The sequence below is a fragment of the Oratosquilla oratoria genome, chromosome 8 (assembly GCF_046742065.1).
Source record: "Oratosquilla oratoria isolate Oo_2021 chromosome 8, ASM4674206v1, whole genome shotgun sequence".
Taxonomy (NCBI): domain Eukaryota; kingdom Metazoa; phylum Arthropoda; class Malacostraca; order Stomatopoda; family Squillidae; genus Oratosquilla; species Oratosquilla oratoria.
Window position 1 is genome coordinate 76,454,028 of NC_134784.1, and position 19,155 is coordinate 76,473,182.

At 37.6% G+C, this 19,155-nt stretch overlaps 1 protein-coding gene across 2 annotated transcripts in view; it reads left to right on the forward strand.

Annotated features, from left to right (window-relative positions):
• The window catches only part of LOC143027842 (uncharacterized), a 30,952-nt gene extending 12,327 nt beyond the window's left edge, over positions 1-18,625 (forward strand). For both annotated transcript variants that reach the window (XM_076189490.1, XM_076189491.1), the window contains exons 2-4: positions 10,561-10,814; positions 17,127-17,268; positions 17,431-18,625. In XM_076189490.1, the coding sequence (XP_076045605.1) occupies positions 10,581-10,814; positions 17,127-17,268; positions 17,431-17,636 (582 nt within the window). In that variant the 5' untranslated portion in view covers positions 10,561-10,580 and the 3' untranslated portion in view covers positions 17,637-18,625. The remainder of the gene's footprint in view (positions 1-10,560; positions 10,815-17,126; positions 17,269-17,430) is intronic.
• The last annotated feature ends 530 nt before the right edge of the window (positions 18,626-19,155 follow it).

The window sequence follows — 19,155 nt, forward strand, 5'->3', positions numbered from 1 at the left end:
ACTGAAGAAGATTGTGAATCACTACAGAGAGATCTAAATAAAGTACAGGAATGGAGTAGGAAGTGGGAGATGGAGTTCAATACAAAAAAGTGTAGTATAATGGAATTTGGAAAAAGCAAAAACAGAATAACAGGATTATATAATTTGGGAGAAGAAGGAATAAAAAGAGTAGAAAATGAGAAGGACCTGGGAGTCATTGTTATGAATAATATGTCACCTGAGAAACATATAAATAAGATTTTTGGAGAAACCTATAATTTAATAAGAACAATCAAAGTGGCATTTACATACCTGGATGAAGAAATGGTGAGGAAAATCCTAATCACCCTGATAAGACCAAGATTGGAATATGCAGCAACGATATGGTCACCAAGTACAAAAAAATGTATAAAAAAACTTGAAAGAATACAAAGAGCAATTACAAAATTGGCACCAACACTCTCAAAACTATCATATGAAGAGAGACTACAAAAACTTAAACTACAGACACTAGAGCAAAGAAGAGAGAGAGGAGATTTGATAACTATTTACAGAATCATGAAAGGCATAGAAATTACTGATAGAGAGAATCTGATAAAATGGGATGACAGAAATACAAGAGGACACGGAAAGAAAATAAAAAAAGACAGCTATAGAAGAGATTTGAAAAAGAACAGCTTTCCTCACAGAGCAATAGACAGTTGGAACAAGTTAGATGAGAAAGTGGTGTGTGCAAAAACAATACATGAATTTAAAAATAGTTTAGATAAAATGAGATATGAAGACGGGACCCCACGAGCATAGCTCCCCTTCCCGTAAAATACAACTAGGTAAATACAACTAGGTAAATACACACACTTACGTCGGACAGACGGCGAGGATTGACGTCCTGAAGAAAAAGTGAAATTTTCGTGGATCTCAACGCAAAGGAAGTACCTATTGTATTTGCAGGGAAGGGGATTGCTCGTGGTGTAGTGGGAAAGTGAGGAAAAAGGAGAAGGGGAGGGATTACTGAGGGAAATGGAAGGAAATGAGGAAGGAGAGGACTTGGTCCAGGCAGGCAGACGCCATGTAAACAAACGCGGGCCGGATCAATTTAGTGACGATGAAGGGTCTAACAAAAATGTAAAGATTAGAAACATAGATATGAGAAGCACAATAGAAGGTGATAATAATTTCTATGGATTTAATGAGGGGGGGGGGGCGGATACCAACCTCCCCCGACTGGCAAGACTAGAACAAAAACTTGAACAAATGACCGAACATTGGGAGAGTAGGTTCGGTAGAATGTTAGAAATTGCGCAAAGGGTTGAAAGATTGGAAGAACTAGAGAAGGCGAACAAAAACTTAACTAAGGAAATAGAAGAACTAAAAAGACAGTTAAAAGAAGTAAAAGAGGAGAATGAAGAATTAAAGAGGAATAATAAAGAAAACAAAGAGGCCATAGCTAAAGAAGCTAAGGGTTGGAAGACAATCCAAGAAAACAGTAAAGTTGCATGTACTGACATAAACAGCAAATGAAAGAACAAACTGAAGACTCGGTTATTAAAGTGATGAGACAAAAGGAGAATGTGGTAAGAGACTTAGCAGATAAAAAGAAATGTATAATTATATTAGGAATGGAAGAGAAACACAACCCAGATAGAACGACAAGACTCAATGAGGAAAATGAAAAAGTAAGCAGATTACTAGAATTAGTTCAGGAAGATGAACCTGAAATCATGAAACAAATTGAAGAGAAGTTTAGACTCGGAAAGTATAGTACAGATAAGACCAGACCAATTAAGATTAAATTCAGGTAACAAACGACGGCAGAGAATATCTTATAAAAAACAGGGAAACTAGCAGCAAGTGAACAATATAAAAAGGTATGGATAAAAAGGGAAATGAATAAAGAGGAAAGAGAGGAGGAAAAAATAAAAAGACAACAAGCTAAGGAAAAAAACGAGAACAGAACAGAGTCAGAAAAAGAGAAATTCTATTGGAGAGTAGTGAATATGAAAGTAAGGAAATTCGAAATACTAGAGAAAAACAAAAGGGAAACAGAGAATACAATGGAAGTGGCAGAAAACTAAGAGTGTCTTACACAAACATAGATGGATTAATTACAGGATTGAATGAGCTGAATGATTATCTGAAGGAAAAAGAACCGGACATAATGGGAATTGTAGAAACGAAATTAAAAGGTCCACTACCACCCAACAGTGTAGGACATGACGCATATAATTATTGGATTAGAAACAGAGAGACAAAGCAAGGGGGTTGAGTTATGTTCCTGACTAAGAAGGATATAAACGGGAAGAGTGTCACATATGGAAAGAATACAGTAGAGATGATTATGATTGAAGTGGAAGACAGAGATAAGAAGAACAGAAAGTTTGTGATAAATTATGTGCCTCCAAAAACGGCCTCGTGGGAAGAGAGTGAACATAAATGTATGTTAGAGGACACAAAGATAACATTAAATAAGATAATGGAAGATGGAGGAAGAATAGTTATGATGGGCGACTTTAATTGCAAAGAAGTCTGCTGGGAAGAGATGACAGTAAATGGTGGAGACGGCTCACGGGGAAATGTTCTACTCGAGATGATTATTGACCATACAATGACGCAGTGGATACAGGAGAACACTAGGTATAGAAATGAAGAACCATCGAGACTAGACCTAATAATCACATCTGAACCTAGAATAGTAGAAAAGATTGAATATAAAACACCAATAAGTAAAAGTGACCATATACTGATTGAACTGGAACTAAATGAGGAAAAATACATGAAAAGAAATTAACAATATAGAAAAGGAAGAATGATGTATGAAAAAACAAACTTTGATAAAATAAGAGAATTCTTTCAAAAAGAAAACTGGGAAGGAATATACAAAGAAGAAACAACAGTGGAAGAGAAATGGAATATTTTGACAAAAATTTATAAAAAAAAAAAAAAGGAGTGGAAAAGTATGTCCCAAGACAAAAACAAGAAAAAGAATATGTAAAGTGCTGGTACAACAAAAGTTGTAGGGAGTTAAAAGACAAAAGAGACAAAGCTTGGACCAAATGGAAAAAAGACAGACCTGAAAAATGGAAAATATATACTTGTTATAGAAATGAATATGTACAAGCATGCAGAGAGGAAAAGAGAAAATATGAAAAAGATGTCATAGAAAAATGTAAAGATCAACCAAAACTATTTTACAGATTTGTAAACAGCAAACTGAAAAACAAACATGATTTGGAGAAATTAAGACAAGGAGGAGTTGAATACACAGAGGAAATTGAAATGGCTGAAATTATGAACAAGCATTTTAAATCAGTGTTTACAAGGGAGAACATACAACCTGAAGAGATCGAATGGAAAGAGAAAGTCCCCCCCATGAAAGAAATAGAAGTAACAAAGAATGAAATATTGAAACACTTGAGTAATCTTGATGTCAGAAAATCACATGGACCAGTTGAAATAGCAAACTGGATTTTGAAAGAATGCAAGAATGAACTGGCAGACAAAATACATAGCATAATAAACAGTTCCTTGAAAGAAGGAAATGTCCCAGAAAATTGGAAAAAAAAAAGCAAATATAGTACCTATATATAAAGGGGGAAATAAAGAAGACCCTACCAACTACAGACCAGTCTCTCTAACAAGTACAATAGCAAAAATTTGTGAAAGAATTGTCAAAAGTAGATGGGTAAAATATTTAGAAAAAAAAACCAACGTGCTAAATCCAAGGCAATTTGGATTCAGACAAAGATGATCATGCGTCACCAATTTATATATGTTTCTATTCAAGACTAATACATATAATACAAGAAAGAGATGGATGGGCTGATTGTGCATTTCTAGACCTAAAAAAGCCTTTGACAAAGTACCGCATAAGAAGTTGCTTAAGAAATTAGAAACTGAAGGAGGAATACAGGGCAAACTGCTTAAATGGATGGAAGACTTTTTGCAAGAAAGAAAAATGAGAGTAGTGATAAGAGACAAACACTCAAAATGGGATGAAGTAATAAGCGGTGTTCCACAAGGAACAGTTCTGGCCCCAATAATGTTTGCTATATACATTAATGATATGGATGACGGAATTGAAAGTTATATGAGCTTCTTTGCAGATGATGCAAAACTGTTAAAAAAAGTGAACATGGAAGAAGATTGTGAGTCACTACAGAGTGATCTAAATTAAGTACAGGAATGGAGTAGGAAGTGGGAGATGGAGTTCAATACTCAAAAGTGTAGTATAATGGAATTTGGAAAAAGCAAAAACAGAATAACAGGATCATATAAATTGGGAGAAGAAGGAATAAAAAAAGTAGAAAATGAGAAGGACCTGGGAGTCATTGTTATGAATAATATGTCACCTGAGAAACATATAAATAAGATTTTTGGAGAAACTTATAACTTTATAAGAACAATCAAAGTGGCATTTACATACCTGGATGAAGAAATGAAGAAAATTCTAATCACTCTGATAAGACCAAGACTGGAATATGCAGCAACGATATGGTCACCAAGTACATTTTTTTTTTTTTTTTAAACTTGAAAGAATACAAAGGGCAATTACAAAATTGACACCAACACTCTCAAAACTATCATATGAAGAGAGACTAGCAAAACTTGAACTACAGACACTAGAGCAAAGAAGAGAGAGAGGAGATTTGATAGCTATTTACAGAATCATGAAAGGCATAGAAATTATTGATAGAGAGAATCTGATAAAATGGGATGATAGAAATACAAGAGGACACGGAAAGGAAATCAAGAAAGACAGCTATAGAAGAGATGTGAAAAAGAACAGCTTTCCTCACAGAGTAATAGACAGTTGGAACAAGTTAGATGAGAAAGTGGTGTGTGCAAAAACAATACATAAATTTAAAAATAGTTTAGATAAAATGAGATATGAAGACGGGACCCCACGAGCATAGCTCCCCTTCCCGTAAAATACAACTAGGTAAGTACAACTAGGTAAATACACACAGACAGACAGACAGACACTGGTGATAAAATGAGCCAATTACACTGAACTAACCTTTTCCCTCAAACAATACCTGCAATACCTGCTTTACTGTACAGAATATTAAATTTCTTTAAAGTGTTCGATAATTCGATGAGCCTGTTTCAAAGAACTTGAAATTAGTCCTTCTGAAACATATCCATGTAAATGAAGTAACTACAAATTTCGTTAGATGATAATATGGTTGCGTATTGTTCCTTTATTTTTCCTAATAGTAACAACAGCCTGCAATGATTGAATTAGTTCCTATCATCTATTGATTTCTTGTCATATATTGCAATCTCTGTTTCAGTATATGTGACCACCTTATAGACCTGAACAAGAGGATGTTCCCAGACTCCAGGATTGCTGCCCAAATGGCAATGAACCGCACGAAATGTACAGCTGTTGTAAATTCCTTGGGGAAATATGCTAGTGAACAGTTGGCCAGCAAACTTCAAACCAACAAATTCAGTTTGATAATTGACGAAACTACTGACTGTTCTGGAAGAAAGTCTTGTGCAGTAATTGTAAAATATTTAGACCATGTTGAGAAGGTAGTGAAAACAGAGATGCTAGATTTAATAGATGTATTTCAAAGTGGCCAAGGATCGAAGGGTGAGAATATATATGATTTGTTGTTAAGGTGTCTCAATACCCATAATATCCCATTGGACAATCTGATTGGGTTTGCTGCTGATGCCGCTTCAAACATCATGGGGAGGTATAATAGTGTAGCAAGCAGGTTGAAAGATAATGTACCTGGCATCACAATATTTAAATGTGTTGCACATAGCATCCATCTGTGTGCTAGTGAGGCAGCAAAAACCTTACCACGCTCATGTGAAGACCTGTTGAGGAATGTTTATAAAAAAAATCACATAGTGCTAAAAGAACATCTGGTTTAAGAGAGTTCCAGGTATTTTGTGATATAAAACCACATAAAATACTCCATGCATCTGCTACGAGGTGGCTATCACTTCATGAGGCTGTTCAGCAATTACTTGAACAGTGGAGGCCCCTCAAGCTGTATTTTCAGGGCAGAGTATTTGAAGAAAGGTTGTTGACTGTAGACAAAAGTAACGAATCACTCGGAGATCCATCTGTCTTCTACTACCTAACTTTTCTAAATTACATATTACCCCAACTCAATAGATTTAACTTAGTATTTCAGAGCAAATCCCCAACACTACACTTAATTCATGATAGCCTTCATGATATGTATCGCTTTTTTATAGAACTGTTTTGCCATGAACACATTGTGTCAAAACTCAATTTAAGCGATATTGATCCAACAGATGAACATCTACACAAACCACTTTGTCAATTACACCTTGGACCAGATTTGCATAAACTCTTCCAAATGCCCGAATACAACAATGTGAATATGATTACAGATATTAGGAGCAGATGCAGGACATTTTTAATTGCATTGTGTCAAGAAATTCGAAAGAGGTTTGATTTAAACAATAAGTTATGGAGACTGGCAGCTTACTTGCACCCTAAACGAGTCATAGACCCGACTACACGATCAGAAATGCCAACATTGTGTGACCTAATGGCTGAAGTACCAAGGCTTAACAACTATGATAATCATGCAATTGATGGGCAGTGGAGACGTATTCAATGGCATCAGTTTCCAGCGGAATTTAAGAACCCTAAATGCACTATAGATGCATTTTACAAATATGTTTTAAACATTGTAGACGACAACGGGGAGGCAAGATTTGGGGACTTAGGAAAATTTGCCTTAGAAGTGTTATCACTTCCACTTTCAAATGCAGACGCAGAGCGGCTTTTTTCAAAGCTTAACTTAATAAAAAGGAAACAAAGAAATCGTCTTCAAGTAGAAACTATTAAATCATTATTATATTTGAGTGAATGTACGTCTCAGCAAGGTGGCTGCACTATGTTTCACCCAAGTGAAACAATGATTTTGAGCCTTATTAATTAAACTTAATTGTTGCATGTTGTTATGTTTGTTTGATTAAAATATCTATTCCTAGACTACCTTGTTGCATTTACCTCTGTGACCTATCACAAACTATCATCCCCCCACCTATACTTATCCAGAGTGCCATATAACCTAGGTAAATTGATCATATTACATGGAAATCACACCATTTAAAGAAAATAGGTCAAATAATAGAAACCATATGCTAAATTTTTATATAAAATTGTGCATTTGAGCAAAAACCGTTATTGTCTGGGTTTGGTCGGTGACTAGGGAGACCGCAATAATGCTGTAATGTTGTTCAAGTATATAAAACGCTGATAAACTAAAGACAATTGACTATCCTGACCTGGGAATTATATGATGAAGGGAGGACATGACCAGACACCCATTGTTATATTTCGTTTCTCCGTGGTAATAAATTTCATAGTTCATATCGGTAGTAGAATTGTAGGTATTTTTAACAAGATTTATTCCTTTTTCCTTTTAAGTAGTTTTTGAAGTACAACCCTCACAGTTACAAGACCAAAACGGGTGCATATCAGTTTTGCAGTCACCAAGTATTCCAGATCCTATGTATTGTACATTCAAAAGACTGCTATTTATAGGTAAATTGTGGTAATGCCATGTCCACACGGTTGAGCTGTGCCTGGCAGACTTTGCCCTTACCGAGCAAAGTCCGCAGACTCTGCCCACGAAGTGTCCACACAGTTGACGATGGTGGTTGGAGGTTAGTTGGCTGCAAGCAGAAGTTGGGAGGGAGTGGTTCAGTGCAGTACGATAACCATGGTTCCCGCCATACTTGGAAAGAAGGTAGCACTTTACAGCATTATAATTACTGCCTGCATTAAAAAGAAAAACAAGAAATCACGGAGACATGTCTGATGCTGGGGGTGGTTACAAAGACGTGATTTGATGGGAAGCTCAGTGACAATCCTACGTGAATTGCAGGATGAAAATGAACAATTGTTTTGCAATTACATGAGAATGAACATACGCAGCTTTTCTGTTCTCCTTTCGAAAGTGGAGCCATATATACAAATGCAAGAGACAAATATGAGGAAAAGCATAGCACCAATAGCATGTCTTGTCGAGACCAGTACACACTAGTACTAGGTGCGGACATGATGGAAAAGGTAACTTCGGTCTGCACTGAGCGGGTTTGCTAACTTTGCTCGCACCTCACCTCGTGCGTTTGGCAGCGATGTCAGCCCTCCATCCACTGCCTGCAAATGGTGCCAGGAACAGACAGTTTGATGGTTTGCCCGCTGAAATTGCCTGTTGTCGAGCAAAGCCCTCGTGCCCAGTGGACAGTGCTCGACCGTGTGGACGTGGCATAAGATTCCAGAAGCATGCAGACACAGATATTTTACATGAAACTTATGTTATCCAGTAGCTTGTAACCTAACTTAACCTAACCAAAGTCCAAACCATTCCATAGAAAAATAAAGAAATGGAAGAGGGGAAAAAAAAGTTTGCATGTTACTGGAACAGAACCTAAATTATAACTGCTTTCAGAGGTCATCGTTTCCCATTTTCTGAAGTATTTGATTGGGATAGGAAATGCTGCCAAATGTGGTTTGCAGTTGCTGGTTAAAATATATGTTGTTCAGACTTCTCTGAAAAAAAGAAAAAATTACATTTGCTATCTTGCTGAGTTTTATGAATCCAAAATAATATCTTTGGGGAAATCCCACATTTTGTATTCCCATCTCCTAGTTGCACAAGTGAGGTGAGAGCAGTGGAAATTTTAGAGTGGGGAAAACAAGATTTGTTTGAATCGGAAAAATCCCCGCCCCCAACTAAGTAATTTGCCCTATCCTAACCAAACATAACTATACCTAGACTAAGTGTACCTTACATTACTTTCACCAGTGGTGTTGCTCATCTGGAACCCCCAGTAGAATATGTGGTACCCAGTCACGAGGTAGTGCTCATAGGGTCCTGTATCATACTCCCAAGCTTCAAACTCGTGTATTGTTCCAACTTGGTTTCAGGTGCGGATACAAAGGGGGGGGCCCAGGGGGCCTGCCAACCCCCCCACCCAACTCCCTGAGTATGGTACACTCATCTCGAGTTTGATTTTCCTTGGATAAACACTTTTTAGTGCGAATTTATGATTTGAATTATATGTGTGAATTATGTATGATTTTACATATAATTACAAGCAAAACAGACTTAGGTTTCTGGACCAATCTCCAAGCCAACAGCATTATTCTTGGGGTTAAAGTATCAGCGTGTTTCAAGTATCGGTTATCACTTATCGGTTCAGGGCCCCCCAAATAACATTACCGGATCTGCGCCTTTGTGGTTTATATCCTTAATTTCCAATTATCATATTTAGATTTGAATTTATGGATTATTCCACCTTGGGCTATATCACCTAAGCTATTCCAAGTAATTATGCATCTATAAGGAAATAGTCTTTTTTAATTCATTATCATGACCTCTTAATGCCCTTGTATGCCTAATAAAGAGAACTCTTCTGTCAGTATAGTCTATCCCATTTAGTGACATGAATGCTGTAATCATATCACCTTTCTCTTTGATCTTTCAAAAGTTGGCAAGCCTAGTGCTTTTAATTTCCTTGCATTGTTTATCTGTTAAGCTGGGAACCAATTTGATTGCTGCCCTGTGTATTTTGTCAATCTTCTCATATCCTCCATTTTGTATGGGGACCATACCACTGTCACAAATTCTAGTCTTAGATGGATCCGGGTTTCTATGAGTTTTTGTAACTGCTCAGTATTTACTTGTTTATTTATTTTTAGGAGGAAAGATGTGTCTTGATAACATTTCCAAGTAATTGGCCTTATTCCAAGCCATGTTTTGGGCATGGATACTTTGCCATGATGTCCTTGGTGTCTAGCCCACTGGTTCTGATTTTCACTTAATTGCTTCAGCCTTCCTCCACCATTGTCATTCCCCACAATAGTTATCATTCCCCAACCCCTTTGTCTTGCTTCCAGGTAATGAAATCATTATTCCTAAGGTGTGAATCAACATTTCTTGAAAGCATAGTTGCTATTATGCTCAAAATGTAGGTTTGTTAATCATCAAATAGGTGTTGACTTTAAATTATGCACAATAGAATAAAATGATGCCTGATTTTGTACATACATACATATACCAAGGGCTTTTTCCCCCTTACATGGGGGGTAGCCAAAAAAAAAAAGGCATAGAAATCACTCCCACTCATTTCATTTCCCATACACTTCACTCCCCTCCACCCTCCTCCCTCCCTCCTATCTTGGCACCTCCTGGATGACGGGTCATCCCCGCATCCTGTCCACTGCTCTGGGTCAGAAGCAGTGTCGCAAGACACAGCACATCCACAGCAAGGCCGCTTCATAAATTCGGTGACCCCCCTCTCCATCTGATTTTGTACATCCACATAATTGTTTCTTTTGTCACAAAACTGTCTTCTTCAAGTCAGAAAGTTTTTGTCAGCTAAATAGAATCATCTCTCAGAAGCTAGACATCTCAAAATTGCTTAGACCAAACATATTGCTTGTATGGTCCAGTTGGATCTCAATCTGTAGCATGTTTTTATGTTCTGAATATAAACAATACTATGCCCAAACTGTTTAGGTAATAAGTTATGAAGACCATTTCATGATATTTTGACATTTCATCCTATTTACAGAATTAACAAAACTTGAGAAAATGTATGTCAGGATCTACAGAGCTGGCCCAGCTGTTCAGGCAATGCTCCGTCGGGCTCCCCGAAATGCTACTCTTGCACTTCATGGATACCGTCCTTCCTGTGTCGTAAATACTCGGAGCATGTATGGCTGGGGAAGGAGGGACCCATTTGCTCAGATGGAGGAATTTATGAAAGATATGGAAAAAAAATTCAAAAGAAGTGTTGAGGATACATTGGAGATGCTTCCAAAAGAAGTAAGTATTTTTATTTGCAGTTGGTATAGATTAAGCCCTCACCTATCCTAGGTTATTTTTGTATTTTGGTATGGGATTGTGCATAACTGGTGGTCTTGTATTGGCATAAGTGATTCATATACTGTATATAGTTATGAAGAAATTGGTCAAAAACAAGTGGTGCCAGTTACAACAAACCTACCTCGGCAGCAATCACTGTGAAGGTAGTGGTGAGTAGATCTGTGCCAGGAAGCATGTGGCTGCGGCTGAAACAGTCACCTTTGCCCTGTGTGTTTGGACTGTTGGAGCAGGTAACAAGTCTGCTAGGCATTTGGGAGAAGTGCAGAATTTAAACGCACAACTAAGCGAATGAGAGACTAGCATGCTGCCTATTGTACCATTATTATTATTAGATTATTCTCTAATGAAAGAATATTAGGTTTGACACATGTGACCTACATCTGAAGCCAGACTGACTGCTCATCAAAATGTTTCTCTTCAATGTATTTGACCCACCATTCTCTCACAATTTTCTCAGTTCCACTATCATGTTGATCAGTGACATCTGTCTGTAATACAGAGGTGTCTCCTTACTTCCTACCATATAAGTTAGCACCATACTGTATTAGCTTTTAGCCTTGTCTGTCAGCTACTCCCTACATTCATAGTATAAATATCCATTTGAAGATCCCATCGGGCCATGAATCTTTTCTTTCATCCAGTAAACCCAGTAGATTGAGCACTTATTATTGTTCACCTCTCCTGCAAATTCTGTGTCCTTTGTGAAGACAGATTGGAATTTTTCATTCATTGTTTTTGCCAGAGCTAAAGCATTCTCTGATACCTTACTGCCTGTTATTAAATGTACTTTTTTGAAAGTCTGCTGCTAGTTGATACCTCCAGAATGAGGTGTCACACATTTGATATGACTTGTGTGATATGGTTCAATGTCACAAACTCCCCCCTATTGGAAGGCTAGGATGGTGCCCCTCACATCACAGAGGACTTTGTAGCATGGAATTTAATGAACCATGCCCTTGGTTCAACTTTGCTGATAGCAGGATTTGAACCGCCATCCCCTCGACCTTCGCTGCAAGTAACGTTGCCCTAACCCGCTCAGCCAGTGAGGTTCCTGATACGACTCATACCCTGAGAAATGTCATGGCCATTGAAAGGTTGACATTGTAGGGAGCATTGTCAAAGACAAACTGAACAATATCAGAGGTAACTGGGATGAAATACGGAGAGCTGACTGTATATCCTCACATGTTCATATGAGCAACAGAAACTAAAAGCATGTAGCATATTTATGAGGCTCTTGAGTAATATTTCCCTGACAGATATACACATAAATCTCTTAGTAATGGAGATAGAAAAGTAGAGGGACATATGACTGCCATGATAGTGCAACAATCTTCAGACTTGTAGTTTTTTGGATGTGATGAGCTTCCTGAGATATGAATTACTTGATTAGGCTATGGAGTATGTCAGGAACTGATTCTTGTACAACAATAACTTCTAGAAAATGAGAATAGGGGAACACATTTGCCATGCATGGAAGAGAGATATGTGGATACTGTCTCAGTGCCTGTATTTACCTAGTTGTATTATACAGGAAAGGGAGCTATGCTCGTGGTGACCCATTTTTGTATCCCTCAAGATCAAGTTTGTTCTTAAATTCTTGTATTGTTTTTGCACACACTATTTTTTTCATCTAATTTGTTCCATATATCTATCACTCTGTGTGGGAAGCTGCTGTTTTTCAGGTCTCTTCTGTAGTTATCCTTTTTGAGTTTCATTGCATGTCCTCTTGTTTTTCCTCTGTCCCACTTTAATAAGTCCTCTATATCAAGGTGTTCTTTTCCTTTCATAATTCTGTAGATGGTTAGTAGGTCCCCTCATTCTCTTCTTTGTTCCAGGGTTGGCAATTCCAGTTCGACCAGTTTTTGTTCATATGTCAGGTTTGAAAGTGTTGGGGCCATCTTTGTCCATCCATGATTATGCACAGTTTCTCAGACTGAGGAACAAGATTCCTGCCATACTATGACTGGTGCTCAATCATACTAAATGCTTTTGAAAATGTTAATACATTTGATTTCCTAGGAAGTAACGCAATAACCAGGTTGTCACATGATTGCTCTTTTGAGTTTATTTTTGTGGCATTTTCAGGCGTATAGTTCAGTCTCATCATACATATTCTTTCATTCTTTCAAACCACAGGTTGAATACTGGCATTCCAGACAATGTTGAAGGCATTCTTCTTGCTTTCACCATGCACTAAGCATGGCTTCTTTGTTGTAATGATTTGAGAGGAGTGATATTGGTATATAGCTTCAGTTGATGGTAGATTTGTGGTTGTGGTTAAATGACAACACATTTCTGGTCATTGCATCATCTCAATCACATACTTCCTGATTTTATTGATAAATAGCATTATTTCACATCTGAGCACCAATGCCTTTGTTGGTACCCCTTTTTTCTATTTTCATCAGCTTGTTCATCATGAATCTTACTGCGTGCTTATGTTGAGCTGCTTCAAATGCTGTGCAGTAGAATGAAGAGTGATGGTTAAAATTTTATCACTAAATGTTTAGTACCTTTCAGTGGGAAATTATACTATTCTTTTAGGTACAATCCTGCTTATAGAATACATGAATTATGAGTGGTAGGACATCACTGAGATACTGGTGGTACAAGGTAAAACCATGCAAGGAGCCTTTATTGGTATGATGATGAGCTTGTTACAGCTTCATTAATTTACCATGTATTAAAGTCGCCATCCAACGCTAACACAATAGAACCGCAATATAGGCATGACTGGAAACAACCCTTAAATATCTCTTAGTGATGGTATAGTATTGTCCATGAGGATAAAAATGCCAGTACACTATTTGTGATAACACCTATCTGTGGTGTGTTTGGCAAAAGTTCAATGTTGGTGTTGGTTTTGAAGCCCGTTCTCTTTGGTAGTCGCTGCAGCTCCATCCATTTTCTTTGTTGATTGCTTCCTCACCAATAGGTGTGTGTGTGTGTGTAGGGGGGGCAGACACTTGGAATTGTGCAGTCCTGGAGAAACTAGAAGTCTGATGTCATCAAGAGGTGAGTTAAATTGAACAACAAGCTATCTAGGCCCTTTTCGTTTACAAATAGTTCAACCATGGCCTCCTTAGTTACAGCAGACATGATGAAACCAGTGAAGGTGACATCGTTTCATGGTTGAAGAAAGTAACCTTGGATGCAAAGTTACAGGGAACAAGTGATTTATTCAGTTTTATTCCCTTGTATTTACCTAGTTGTATCTTACAGGAAGGGGAGCTACGCTTGTGGTGTCCTGTCTATGTATCTCGCAGTATCTAAATTGTTCTTAAATTCGTGTATAGTTTTTGCACACTATCATTTTGTTCAATTTTTTTCCATACATGCACCACTCTGTGGGGCAAAGCTGTTCTTTTTCAGGTCTCTTCTATAACTGTCCTTTTTGAGCTTCCTTTATGTCCCCTTGGATTTCTCGTATCCCAGTTTAGTAAGTCTTCTCTATCAAAGACTTCCATACTTCTCATGATTCTATAGATGGTCAATAAGTCTTCTTTTTCTCTTCTTTGTTCCAGGGTTGGTAATTCTAGTTTTGAAAATCTCTCTTCATATGACAGTTCTGAAAGTGTGTGGTCTATCTTTGTAGTTGCTCTTTGGATTCTTTTTATTCTCCTTATATTCTTTTTGGTACTGGGTGACCGTAATGTCACTGTGTACTCCAGTCTTGGCCTTATCAGTGTGACTAGTATTTTCTTCACCATTTCTTTGTCCAAGTAAGTAAATGCCACTTTTATTGATCTCGGCAAGTTGTAGGTTTCTCCGACAATTTTGTTTACCTGTTTATCAGGGGACATGTCCTTTGTGATGATTACTCCCAGGTCTTTTTTCAAATCCCACTTTCTTTACTTCTTTTTCACAGATTTTATATTGTTCTGATATCCTGTTTTTACTTTTCCAAATTCCATTATACAACATTTCTAAATGTTGAAGTCCACTTTCCACTTCAGACCTCATTCCCAAAGTTTGTTCAAATCTCTCTGCAGCGACTCGCAGTCTATTTCACTGCTCACTTTTCTCAACTTTGCATCATCAGTAAAGAAGCTCGTGTAACGTTCCACACCCTCGTCCATATAATTCACATAAATAGCAAACATTATAGGAGCCAGTACCAATCCCAGTGGAACACCACTAATCACCTCTCCCCAAGTAGAACCCTTATCTCTGAGCACTACTCTAATTTTTCTTCCATACAGGAAATCTTCCATCCATTTTAATAGTTAACCTTGTATCCCTCCCATGGTTTTCAGTTTTCCTAATAGTTTTCTATGTGGCACTTTATCAAAAGCTTTTTGTAGATCTAGGAAAGCACAATCAGCCCATCCGTCCCTTTCCTGCATTATGAATAACAGTCTCGAGTAAAAACAAATCAGATTTGTGGCACATGATCTTCTTGGTCTGAATCCAAACTGTCTCAGGTTTAGTATGTTGTTCTCCAGATGTTTTGTCCCTGTATTTTTAATAACTTTTTCACAAATTTTTGCTTTGGTACTTGTAAGGAAACCAGTCTGTAATTTGTTGAGTCTTCCTTGTTTAACAGTGAGAGCTGTATTAAGAGGGAAATGCATTGACATTATATTTGGAACTGAGTAGTGAACAGGCAAATGCAGAAATAATTAAAGAAAAATTAAAAACTGCTTTTGCTGATGATGCATTTGTTGCCTTTGAGAAATTAGCTCATAAGAAGTGGACAGGGAACCTACAGATGCTTGGCTAGTTTAGCCAAATTTACTGAAAATGGTTTGGAAAATGTGCTGAAGTTTACATTTGTTAATGGCTTCCCAGACCATTTAGTGTTTCTTTGCAGTGACTTCCAAATGTGCTGACAATTGCTATGAATAAATTGATTAGTCATGCCAGAAGTTTGACATCAAGGCAGCAAGGTAGTTTATAGGCTGTGACTGTTGGAATTAATATAAGAGAATAAAGAAACCTGACATTAGCCTGTTCAAAGGGAAGTATTTTTGTTGTAGTGGCCCCCATTTGATTAGGGATTGCAGGGAACAAGAGGTGAGGTGCTTCAAGTGTAATGAATTAGGCCATGTTGCTAATCACTGTCAAAAATGGAACTCTTGAAACAAATAATGGGTGACTATTGCACCTGTAGGCACCCTTGCAATTTAAAGGCATATTATAATGTACTGCCTATTGTTGATGTTTTAATCAATGATGTTCATGCAAAGGTGGTATTAGATATGGGATGTTTGTCAATGGTAGTTCACTCAAAGTATTCAGCTAACTGTGAAGGTGATATCTTTGTTAATGCTTTTGATGGAAGCCAGATTGAGTGCAGAGGCACAGATTCATTTAAATTTTATGTTGGTGGTAACTGTTAACTGTGAGAGCTGTAGGCCTAATGTCTGACTATCTAATTGATGGTGTTGATGTGGTGCTTGGTGTTGATGTCATTGACCAGTTGGAAGGTGTTATTGTCTATCAAGGAAAGGTGTGCTTTGGTTCTATTGATGTGGTGTAAGTTAATCAAAAAATTGAACAGGTCACTGTGGGTTATGGAATTGTGTGAAAGCTGTCATTGAAGATCCAGATTTCTATGCCTGGTTTGATGGATAGAAGTGGACTGTCAAGTGGTTGTGGAAGAGTGGTCAGCCTGTGAAATTGAATAATAAAATAAGTTGTTACAATAAGAAACTTGAAGGGAGAAAAAGGGAAGAATTTGAGAAGGAAGTGGACAGGTGGATAGCAGAAGGGATTCTTGTGCCCTAGAAGGAAGACTCAAAAATTGGCATTCTTGCTCTGATGGCTGTGGAACAACCTACAAAAAATGTGAGGCCAGTGTTTGATTTTCATGAATTGAATACGAATGTTAAATGTCACATGGGTAATGAGGTGATTGATGTATGTAGCGAAACGTTGAGTGAAAGGCGCTTGGTTGAGAATGTGTCAATTATAGATTTGAAGTCGACTTCTCTACAGTTGAGCATTGACATAGAGTTGTGGCCCTACCAACTGATTAAATGTAAGGGTCAGAGGTTTTGCCATCCTGCCATCACATATTGTGACATTGGTATTTATTACAGTTGCTACTTAGCTTTTTTATTTGAGTGGAATTATGGCTAAATCAGTTGGTGATTAATGAATGAAACAGCCCACAACAACAATATAGCTTGTGTTTAGTCATTGAAACCTTTGCTTTTTGCATTTGCTCACTCATCTGGCCTTTTGAAAATAGATTTTGTCACCCTCTGAAAGGATGTATTATGTGTACTGACAATGTTCTTTTAGTTTGTGCCCCCAGGAAGTGCAATGACAACAACAAAGACTCCACGTTTTGGTCAACCTGTTGATGTTTCAACACCAGAAATGTATGTGATTTCCTTTAATTTCAAGAATGCCAGTGCTGAAAACATTAAAGTCACTCTGAAGGGTGAGTTTGGATGAAAGATGTTTGCTGTTCATATGCTAGTTTGAAACACCCAGGAAATGTCTGTACTACAATATTCCCAGTAATAGCATACAATATGTCTACAACAATAGAGAAGTAATAGATTCTTATAAATGACCTTTAATTGTTTTGTCAATCCACTAGAAAAAACCCTGAGTGTGCAAGGAAAAATAGAGGAAGTTACGGAGACAAGCCGGTCATGTCAGGATGTTACCCATGAATTTGAGATTCCAGAAGATGTTGATCTTGAAGCACTTGAGTCCTCCCTCTCCAATGAAGGCATCTTGACCATCCAAGCTCCATTCAATACTCCTCAAGCTCCTCAGCAAATCACCATCGAAAGGGAGTAGTTCACTCTGAGTGAAAGCAAGCTCAGATGGTAATAATGGTAATTGTTGCTTCAAGTTTCATTGACTAGAAATCCTCTGGCTGTGGTTATCCCATAAGTCTATGAGAAGAAATGTTGAACTTGTCTGTATTATATAAGTGCAAGACTGTTTTTGCCACTGGCTTGTTGTAATAGGAGGGAAAGCAGTTACCAGTTGTCAATACTCCTTGTGTGAAAAAGAGGAAATACAGTTGAAATTGATGGAAATCTTGGGTCTGGTATGGAGGATTGGTGTCAACTATGCCTCCAAATGGAGGTGAGGGTGTTGAAGGGTTATGAAGATAGATGGCAAGGAGACCATTCTTTTTTTACATCTGTCTTGCAGGACCACCACTTACAAAAATTACTCTCAGAAAATATATTTTATATAGAAAATTCTATAGGGATCTTGTTTGGGGATTAGATCTTTAGGAATTGAAAGATGTTATTAAAATACTGTAATGTTTTATCAGCACATAATAAGTAAACCTGTATTTACAGCAAGTGTGCAACTGTACATATGTGGCTGGTGCCAGACGCATCATCCTTGTGATACACAATTGTCCCATCTGGCAGCACAATTGTTCCCCTAAACTCGCATGCTAAACATGAATAAAGGAAGGTTTTACTTAATCCTGATTTAAACATATGATGGATTGTTGGTAATTTATATCAGAGGCCAGGGATCAGCTGACAGGTTGCATTTTTTTTTTTTTTTTTTTTTTTTCCTTCTTCTTCTTCTTCTTCTTTTTCTTCTTCCCAGCTATCACAATTAGTTTGTACTATCTTATTTGCCTCTTCATATTATGTAAATATTTTTTGTATTTTGTGGAATATGAACTCAATTACCGGAAAAAATTCATGTAAATTTATGTGCAATATAAGTGCTGTTTTTGTATATGGATTATAACCAGACAGGCAGTTCAATAACAGTTGTAATTATCAAATAAAGTAGAGTATTGATTCTTAATATATTCAGCTGTGTTTTTCCTCATGCCATCCTGAAATAATATGACTTCTTTAAATTTCTATGCATTGTAATTTGTTCCATCTATCTATACACCAAGGGGTTTTTCCCACTTAAAACGGAGGTAACCAAGTCAAAAGGTAAGTACCCACTCCCACCCATCTCACTCCCTTCCACCACCCTATCCACCCTTTCATCTCGGCTCCTCATGGACGAGTCATCCCTGTGTCCCACCCACTCCTGGGTTAGAAGAAATGCATCAAGACACAGCACACCCACAGTAAAGCTGGTTCACTTATCCTTTAAATGATGCAGAGTCCAATGATAGGTACAGTACCTACATGAGTGGGGGTCCTGCGATAAGGATGTCAGTCATTTCTGTGTTAATCCTGTCTACTTCCTCACTTCCAATTAGAGGTGCAGCCCAGAGAAGCTAACATTTGCTCTTTGGATTAGGACATGAGATACATCTTTATCATCTTCATCTATATTTCTTCTACCTTTAAATTCTAGAAGAATGGACAACTAGCAATGG